The sequence below is a fragment of the Sinocyclocheilus anshuiensis genome, unplaced genomic scaffold, assembly GCF_001515605.1.
Source record: "Sinocyclocheilus anshuiensis isolate Anshui unplaced genomic scaffold, SAMN03320099.WGS_v1.1 scaffold1896, whole genome shotgun sequence".
Taxonomy (NCBI): domain Eukaryota; kingdom Metazoa; phylum Chordata; class Actinopteri; order Cypriniformes; family Cyprinidae; genus Sinocyclocheilus; species Sinocyclocheilus anshuiensis.
In genome coordinates, this window is record NW_015558694.1 from 302936 (window position 1) to 313441 (window position 10506).

At 42.3% G+C, this 10506-nt stretch overlaps 1 protein-coding gene across 1 annotated transcript in view; it reads right to left on the bottom strand.

Moving 5' to 3' along the window:
• ppfia1 (PTPRF interacting protein alpha 1) overlaps positions 1-8782 on the bottom strand; it is a 44980-nt gene extending 36198 nt beyond the window's left edge. The window contains exons 1-8 of the mRNA XM_016477632.1: positions 8005-8782; positions 2922-3182; positions 2465-2557; positions 1508-1672; positions 1352-1426; positions 1172-1273; positions 241-462; positions 15-161 (exon numbers count right to left, since the gene is read on the bottom strand). Coding sequence (XP_016333118.1) covers positions 15-161; positions 241-462; positions 1172-1273; positions 1352-1426; positions 1508-1672; positions 2465-2557; positions 2922-3182 — 1065 coding nt within the window. The 5' untranslated portion in view covers positions 8005-8782. The remainder of the gene's footprint in view (positions 1-14; positions 162-240; positions 463-1171; positions 1274-1351; positions 1427-1507; positions 1673-2464; positions 2558-2921; positions 3183-8004) is intronic.
• Between the last annotated feature and the right edge of the window lie 1724 nt (positions 8783-10506).

The window sequence follows — 10506 nt, forward strand, 5'->3', positions numbered from 1 at the left end:
GACGCGCTGCAGACCTGGCAGACCAGCGAGTCCTTGTTGGCGATCTCGTTCTCCAGTTTGTCGTTGAGGTCGTGGACAGACGTGGCTTCTCTCTGAGCCGCTAGGTAGCGCTTCTCCAGCGTGGTGATCCTCTCCTCCATGTCTTCCTTCTGAGCCAGAGACTGAGAGAAACAACAGAAACACGCGGTCACAAACTGGCTCGTTCGATGCGCTCCTCTGCAGATGAAGGCTCTGTCGTACCTCTCGTAAGTCTCTCTGCAGGCGGCTGTTGATATCCTCGGACCTGATGAGGTCTTTGCGGGCCGTGTCCAGATCCTCCTCCAGCTCAGCGACGTGGCTGCAGAGAGACGCCATACGCTCCTTCAGGTGCAGGAGCTCCTTACTCTGTCTGTCCATCGCCTCCTGCAGCTCCCCGTCCTTCCCACAATCCTCCTCTGCGTCCATAGAGACGTCCGACAAGCGCTGCTGTGAACACACACCGTGCTTTACACTGGAATGTGAAGACTTCAGGAAACTGACAGGATGTTCAACAGAACGCTTTCGTGTGAATCATTTCATGAAAAAAAACATTATGCTTCTGTTTCTCAGGTCGAAGGAAAAGAAAGAAAGCCATGCTTGAACGTCAAGAAAATTTGATATATATATATTTCGGGATAAGTATGATTTTTTTTCTTTCTTTTTTGAAAGAAATGAAAACTTTTATTCAGCAAGGATGTGTTAAATTGATAAAAAGTGACAGTAAAGACTTATATGGTTAGAAAAGGTTCCTATTTTGAATAAATGCTGTTCTTTTGAACTTTTTATTCATCAAAGAATCCAGAAAAAAGTATCACATTTTCCAAAAAATACAGTTTCCAACATTGCTAATAAATCAGCATATTAGAATGATTTCTGAAGATCATGTGACACTGAAGACTGGAGGAATGATGCTGAAAATACAGCTGCGCATCACAGAATGGAACAAAGCAGCATTATTTTTCAGCTGTTCAGGTCGTGTTGGAAAGAGCCGGAACTTAAAGTGGTTCTATGTACGATTATGTTTATATGTGAATACAAGCCTATAAAGCAATTATGTCTGTTCAGAAGACTTCAGATTAAACTGCTCGATTCATATCAATTACTCTTATCATGCCTCTTTGCAGCATGTAAGTTTTGGTCGTGTGGTGTTTACCTTGCCGTTCGTGTTTGGTGCTGCATCAAAGCTGTGATTCACTTCTGCTGCCCCATCAATCATCACCCTCTTCTGATAGCCCTGCTCCTTCAGAAACACCAGCTACAAGAAGCCAGAGACCAGCGTTAACATTACTGTAACACTGCCTGTTCTGTGAGGCTGTGATCTGTGTGGTCTCACCTCTTTATGAGCAGCTGTGAGCTGCTCCTCTAGCATGCTGCATCTCTCCAGAGCCACACGCAGACGCTCTCTTACCTGATCAGAACAAACACGCCACACGTAAAGCACACCCCAAACACCCCACTGGCACACACGTGAGCTTCCTGATGCCAGTACCTTCTCATCCAGGGCTTTGTGGTGCTCGAAGAGAGATTTGAGCGCCTTAAGCACCTCCACCTCACTGGAGACGCCGGCGGGAGACTGAGCCTGACGCTTGACTACGGTCATTCTCAGAGAACGCTCGTGACGAGACACCAGACACTCCAGATGCTCCAGCAACAACTGAGATCAGCAGCCAACACAACACAGACCACGCTCAGACTGACATCAAACCAAAGCGTCCAAACAAATCACACTTATCATCATATCAGCCTTCGGAAGCATTGGAAATCCTCCAGAAATTCTCCAAATCCTCATTTTTATGTTTTCATATTTAAAAAAAATCTATGTATGTACATTTATAACACTACACTTTGTATTATAATTCCTTCGCTTCAAATTACAAAGAACTACCGCTGCTGTGAGGCTGCGTCTAATACGCCGTCTATGGGAGTGACCGTAAATTTGTCATCGTTCTGACTCACAGATTTTTTCCTCTTTTTGAAAATCGTGAAAACACTATCATGGAGTTTTGCAAACAATACATCTGTGGTAGTCTCCCATTCACTGCTATAGAAGTTTACCCAACTGTGACGACTTCCACTGTTGAGGAAGCCAGAAATGTGAGAAAGGTCCATTACTGTGATGATGAGGCTAAAATCAGTGCCATTAATGACGGATGATGTTTGATTGTATTATATTGTATATTGTATTTGACTGTCCTCTGGCTTGCTTAGTTGGGGACACTTAATATCCAGCGATATCGTCGACTTGATTGCACAGACACTTTTTTAACTGAACTGAGCTGGATGATGACATCACTGAATTCAATGATGAACAGCCTTTAACTGAACATTGAGTGTTTACTATTGTCCTTCAGCATTATTGACACACTATTTTCCTATTTAATGCAGTACAGTTGCTTTGACACAATCTGTATTGTTAATAGCACTATATAAATAAAGGTGACCTGACTTGACTTGTATTGACAGCATAAACGATCTCCTCCTCTCGCTCCAGCAGCTGCTCTCGACACATATTCACTTCTTTTGTGAGAGCAGCAAATTCCTTCAGTGTGTGAAACACAAGAAAACACGATTTTAAACAGGATTCTGCTTAAAGTGGCACACAGTGATCCATCAACTCAAACAGCACTCAGTGGAATCAGGCAGTCAGCAAGATGAAGCTATTAATCGAAAATTCTTTGTCTATTATTTTCATCAATTACAGCAATTCGTAGTTGCAGCACTATATAACACTATAAAGGAACAATAAAGGACGGGATGACTTTTCTTTGTACCGGTGACAAACACTAAAACATCGACTGCCGATTAAAACTGTTAAGTGCTCGCTGCAGTTACGTTCACAGAGTGATGAACAGACGGTTGGTTTATGCTGTTGGTGAGACAGACACAGATGTGCCAGCGGTTACCTGCGGCAGGGCGCTGTTGAGCTGTCTCTGCAGTGAGTCTCTCTCGTGGCTGATCTCGTGCAGTTTGCTCTGTGTCACACACAGGTTCTCCTGCGTCTCTCGGAGCGTGTCCAGCAGTCGGTCTCTCTCCTCCAGCATAGACACCATCAGAGACTCAAAGTGGCCCTCAGAGTCCGTCTGCACGGGAGAGCCGGGGCCCAGAGCGCCTCCGTTACTGCCGACCTCCGCCTCGCTGATGGTGGGCATCACCTCGCACATCATCTACACACAGACAGCACAGCGTTACCACACTGACACAGACCAGAAGCTCTGGACTAGACGTCAAGTCTTTACATGCTACAAAGACTCTCTGAAGACTGTGTTACTGACTTAGAGTCTGTGAAGTTCCTGGACAGAGAGAGTGAGCGAGCGACAGAGGACAGTAATAAAAACAAAAAACAAATAAATAAATAAATAAATCTTTTTTTTTTTTACTTGCCCACTTTGTTTTTATTATAGCTTGTTTGCTGTAGTGGCTGTTAGGAAGAATTAAATAACTCTGAAATAGTAGAAATATTTTGGTAAAGTGATGTAATTAATGTGGCCAAGCATTCAACAAAGTAGTGGAATAACGACATTTAACGAACAGACAGAATATCAGATCAGTAACAGACAGAAGATCAGACTCTTAACAGACAGAAGATCAGACACGCAACAGATAGAAGATCAGACACGTAACAGATAGAAGATCAGACACGTAAACAGACAGAAACAGTAACAGACAGAAGATCAGACACATAACAGATAGAAGATCAGACAGCTAACAGACAGTAGATCAGACACGTAACAGACAGAAGATCAGACAGCTAACAGACAGAAGATCAGACAGCTAACAGACAGAAGATCAGACAGCTAACAGACAGAAGATCAGACAGCTAACAGACAGAAGATCAGACAGCTAACAGACAGAAGATCAGACAGCTAACAGACAGAAGATCAGACAGCTAACAGACAGAAGATCAGACAGCTAACAGACAGAAGATCAGACAGCTAACAGACAGAAGATCAGACAGCTAACAGACAGAAGATCAGACAGCTAACAGACAGAAGATCAGACAGCTAACAGACAGAAGATCAGACAGCTAACAGACAGAAGATCAGACAGCTAACAGACAGAAGATCAGACAGCTAACAGACAGAAGATCAGACAGCTAACAGACAGAAGATCAGACAGCTAACAGACAGAAGATCAGACAGCTAACAGACAGAAGATCAGACAGCTAACAGACAGAAGATCAGACAGCTAACAGACAGAAGATCAGACAGCTAACAGACAGAAGATCAGACAGCTAACAGACAGAAGATCAGACAGCTAACAGACAGAAGATCAGACAGCTAACAGACAGAAGATCAGACAGCTAACAGACAGAAGATCAGACAGCTAACAGACAGAAGATCAGACAGCTAACAGACAGAAGATCAGACAGCTAACAGACAGAAGATCAGACAGCTAACAGACAGAAGATCAGACAGCTAACAGACAGAAGATCAGACAGCTAACAGACAGAAGATCAGACAGCTAACAGACAGAAGATCAGACAGCTAACAGACAGAAGATCAGACAGCTAACAGACAGAAGATCAGACAGCTAACAGACAGAAGATCAGACAGCTAACAGACAGAAGATCAGACAGCTAACAGACAGAAGATCAGACAGCTAACAGACAGAAGATCAGACAGCTAACAGACAGAAGATCAGACAGCTAACAGACAGAAGATCAGACAGCTAACAGACAGAAGATCAGACAGCTAACAGACAGAAGATCAGACAGCTAACAGACAGAAGATCAGACAGCTAACAGACAGAAGATCAGACAGCTAACAGACAGAAGATCAGACAGCTAACAGACAGAAGATCAGACAGCTAACAGACAGAAGATCAGACAGCTAACAGACAGAAGATCAGACAGCTAACAGACAGAAGATCAGACAGCTAACAGACAGAAGATCAGACAGCTAACAGACAGAAGATCAGACAGCTAACAGACAGAAGATCAGACAGCTAACAGACAGAAGATCAGACAGCTAACAGACAGAAGATCAGACAGCTAACAGACAGAAGATCAGACAGCTAACAGACAGAAGATCAGACAGCTAACAGACAGAAGATCAGACAGCTAACAGACAGAAGATCAGACAGCTAACAGACAGAAGATCAGACAGCTAACAGACAGAAGATCAGACAGCTAACAGACAGAAGATCAGACAGCTAACAGACAGAAGATCAGACAGCTAACAGACAGAAGATCAGACAGCTAACAGACAGAAGATCAGACAGCTAACAGACAGAAGATCAGACAGCTAACAGACAGAAGATCAGACAGCTAACAGACAGAAGATCAGACAGCTAACAGACAGAAGATCAGACAGCTAACAGACAGAAGATCAGACAGCTAACAGACAGAAGATCAGACAGCTAACAGACAGAAGATCAGACAGCTAACAGACAGAAGATCAGACAGCTAACAGACAGAAGATCAGACAGCTAACAGACAGAAGATCAGACAGCTAACAGACAGAAGATCAGACAGCTAACAGACAGAAGATCAGACAGCTAACAGACAGAAGATCAGACAGCTAACAGACAGAAGATCAGACAGCTAACAGACAGAAGATCAGACAGCTAACAGACAGAAGATCAGACAGCTAACAGACAGAAGATCAGACAGCTAACAGACAGAAGATCAGACAGCTAACAGACAGAAGATCAGACAGCTAACAGACAGAAGATCAGACAGCTAACAGACAGAAGATCAGACAGCTAACAGACAGAAGATCAGACAGCTAACAGACAGAAGATCAGACAGCTAACAGACAGAAGATCAGACAGCTAACAGACAGAAGATCAGACAGCTAACAGACAGAAGATCAGACAGCTAACAGACAGAAGATCAGACAGCTAACAGACAGAAGATCAGACAGCTAACAGACAGAAGATCAGACAGCTAACAGACAGAAGATCAGACAGCTAACAGACAGAAGATCAGACAGCTAACAGACAGAAGATCAGACAGCTAACAGACAGAAGATCAGACAGCTAACAGACAGAAGATCAGACAGCTAACAGACAGAAGATCAGACAGCTAACAGACAGAAGATCAGACAGCTAACAGACAGAAGATCAGACAGCTAACAGACAGAAGATCAGACAGCTAACAGACAGAAGATCAGACAGCTAACAGACAGAAGATCAGACAGCTAACAGACAGAAGATCAGACAGCTAACAGACAGAAGATCAGACAGCTAACAGACAGAAGATCAGACAGCTAACAGACAGAAGATCAGACAGCTAACAGACAGAAGATCAGACAGCTAACAGACAGAAGATCAGACAGCTAACAGACAGAAGATCAGACAGCTAACAGACAGAAGATCAGACAGCTAACAGACAGAAGATCAGACAGCTAACAGACAGAAGATCAGACAGCTAACAGACAGAAGATCAGACAGCTAACAGACAGAAGATCAGACAGCTAACAGACAGAAGATCAGACAGCTAACAGACAGAAGATCAGACAGCTAACAGACAGAAGATCAGACAGCTAACAGACAGAAGATCAGACAGCTAACAGACAGAAGATCAGACAGCTAACAGACAGAAGATCAGACAGCTAACAGACAGAAGATCAGACAGCTAACAGACAGAAGATCAGACAGCTAACAGACAGAAGATCAGACAGCTAACAGACAGAAGATCAGACAGCTAACAGACAGAAGATCAGACAGCTAACAGACAGAAGATCAGACAGCTAACAGACAGAAGATCAGACAGCTAACAGACAGAAGATCAGACAGCTAACAGACAGAAGATCAGACAGCTAACAGACAGAAGATCAGACAGCTAACAGACAGAAGATCAGACAGCTAACAGACAGAAGATCAGACAGCTAACAGACAGAAGATCAGACAGCTAACAGACAGAAGATCAGACAGCTAACAGACAGAAGATCAGACAGCTAACAGACAGAAGATCAGACAGCTAACAGACAGAAGATCAGACAGCTAACAGACAGAAGATCAGACAGCTAACAGACAGAAGATCAGACAGCTAACAGACAGAAGATCAGACAGCTAACAGACAGAAGATCAGACAGCTAACAGACAGAAGATCAGACAGCTAACAGACAGAAGATCAGACAGCTAACAGACAGAAGATCAGACAGCTAACAGACAGAAGATCAGACAGCTAACAGACAGAAGATCAGACAGCTAACAGACAGAAGATCAGACAGCTAACAGACAGAAGATCAGACAGCTAACAGACAGAAGATCAGACAGCTAACAGACAGAAGATCAGACAGCTAACAGACAGAAGATCAGACAGCTAACAGACAGAAGATCAGACAGCTAACAGACAGAAGATCAGACAGCTAACAGACAGAAGATCAGACAGCTAACAGACAGAAGATCAGACAGCTAACAGACAGAAGATCAGACAGCTAACAGACAGAAGATCAGACAGCTAACAGACAGAAGATCAGACAGCTAACAGACAGAAGATCAGACAGCTAACAGACAGAAGATCAGACAGCTAACAGACAGAAGATCAGACAGCTAACAGACAGAAGATCAGACAGCTAACAGACAGAAGATCAGACAGCTAACAGACAGAAGATCAGACAGCTAACAGACAGAAGATCAGACAGCTAACAGACAGAAGATCAGACAGCTAACAGACAGAAGATCAGACAGCTAACAGACAGAAGATCAGACAGCTAACAGACAGAAGATCAGACAGCTAACAGACAGAAGATCAGACAGCTAACAGACAGAAGATCAGACAGCTAACAGACAGAAGATCAGACAGCTAACAGACAGAAGATCAGACAGCTAACAGACAGAAGATCAGACAGCTAACAGACAGAAGATCAGACAGCTAACAGACAGAAGATCAGACAGCTAACAGACAGAAGATCAGACAGCTAACAGATAGTAGATCAGACACGCAACAGACAGAAGATCAGACACGCAACAGATAGAAGATCAGACACGTAACAGACAGAAACAGTAACAGACTGAAGATCAGCACAAGTGTTTATTTACCTTGATTTTGAGCAGGGTATATGTCTCTTCTTCTCTACTGTATCCAGTTCAATCACAGCTAACACATTTAAAATATCAACTATGACGCAAATTATTCGTCAAGCCATAAAACCTAACGAATCACTTTTTTTTAATTATCTGACGAAGAATAAGGGAAAAAAATAAAGAAAATAAGCGAGGCCTTTATAATGAATGAGAACATCACTCATTAACGTTACTAGAGATCTGAGTGTTTAATGATGGAGAAGACATCACTGATCAAAGACCTCCGTCAGATTCCCACTGCCATTAATACACTCAAATATACACATAAATCATATCAATACCAACATACTCATATATAAATAAACTCCAATAGCGGCCTGCGCTAGTTAGCATTAGCAGCTACAGTAAGAAGAATCTAAATTATCCTCATGAAAGCGCAAGAATAAAACAATTTAGCCTTTAAAATAAACACTTAACGCCGACGTTTGATGACGTGCTATTAAATTATAAATTAACGCAACACGTTTATTAGAGTGAATTATTCTGACGTGTCACCATCTGATCCATGAGGAAAAACACCGGGATAAAAGTACAAATCGACCACTTTAAAAGCACAAAGCGCCCTTCAAACGACACTATCCGCAAGAAAAGTCTTTCGTCGGTCGGTTCGAGGGCGAAAAACAACAACTAATGCAGAAAAAAAGAGTTAAAACGAAATGTACAGCGAGAGTTTGTCGCTGCTCCAGTTTCCTGCGCTCGCGAGAGCTCGGGACGTGCTGACGTCACGACGCAATCCCCGAATCCCAGAAGCCTGTGCTCTCCGGCGTGATGTTTCAGTTATCATAAACGTCGTGATTTGGTTTTATATACTTCATGTAAATAGTGCATGCATAAATGTCGGTGATTTGCGGTTTTTCAAGGTAAAGCTCATTATAGTCCGAGTCCTCTGTAACTAGAAAAAAAAACATACAAACTAATCAAAATGAACTGACGATCTAATTACAAGTAGGCTACTTAATTTTTGGAATCTGATGACGTAATCCAGATGACAGTTAATCGGTTCTACCCAGCGCTGTCCCAGACTGACCACGTGACACAGTATGGACAAAGGGACGAGCACATTGAATTCGAATAATAATGTCGGTGATTTGCGGTTTTTCAAAGTAAAGCTCATTATAGTCCGAGTCCTCTGTAACTAGAAAAAAAAACATACTCAAACTAATCAAAATGAACTGACGATCTAATTACAAGTAGGCTACTTAATTTTTGGAATCTGATGACGTAATCCAGATGACAGTTAATCGGTTCTACCCAGCGCTGTCCCAGACTGACCACGTGACACAGTATGGACAAAGGGACGAGCACATTGAATTCGAATAATATTGAATTAAAAATCAAATAATAATATCGAATAAAAAAAGTCACCTCAGGCTGTTTCCACAGGTTTAGAGTTTGCTATTTTGACAACGCGTTTACTGATTCAAACAGACAAAAACAGTGTTTAAAAGCCATTTGATTCTCTTTTGGTAAGAAAAGAAACGCCACAAATTTGACAAAATAATAAAAAAGTTTCAGACTAACCTCAACCACACTGCCTTATTTGTATATAAAACACTGTAATGTCCAGTAACTAATTATATAAACAATAATACAACATAAAAGGCGATAATTGCAGAAAGAACGATCTTCACCAGTGGGCGGCGCTCTCGTCACAGCAAAGGGCGGGGCCTGTGTTAATGGAGGCGGGGTCTATCGTGAGTGGGCGTGTCTTCATTGTGTGTCATGTCTGCTTGTGTTTCTTCTTCTTCTTCTGCTGTGTTCTGTGGCGCCACGTTGATCGAGCGATCATCATCAGACCGCAGGTAACACCTGAACACGAGCGAAAACAGATGAAATCACGCAGTGCTGCTCACAGTCTGTCTGATTATAGTGTCTCTTTCGCGCTTTTTGAACTTTTTTAACGTGGTGCTGTGTGTTAGCAATGCTAACTGTGCTTGTAAAGTGATCAGCACGAATATCTGCGATTAATCAAGTGTTTATGAGCGTTATTAAGTGTGTTTCTCCTGCTGTATTTTTATAACTTGTTTATTAATAAGTTTATGGATCAGCCGAGTTTCTGAATAACAACGCGACACGTGTCAGTGAAGAAGACCTCGTTTTGTTATTGTTGTTATTATGGATTATTATTCAGCTATTGTAGTTTAAACTGTTCTGCAGTTAACATTAGTCTGTCATAAAGTGACCCATCTGAATAAAGGAGAAATGAAGCGAGCGGTTTGTGTGTGAAATGAGTCATATTTGAGAAGAAGTGAGACTAAAGCAGCATGGTTTTGGTTTTGTCTGCTGTATTAAAATGATCCATCATATCCCTCCAAACCTTGCTTCTGTAAAAGAAGAGATTTTGAAGAATGTTGGGAACCAAACCATTTAAGGTTGTCCTTCATTGTGTGGACAAAAGCTAGACATACAGGTGCCAGAGTAAATTATAGCAATAATAGTTTTGATGTTTAGGGCTGG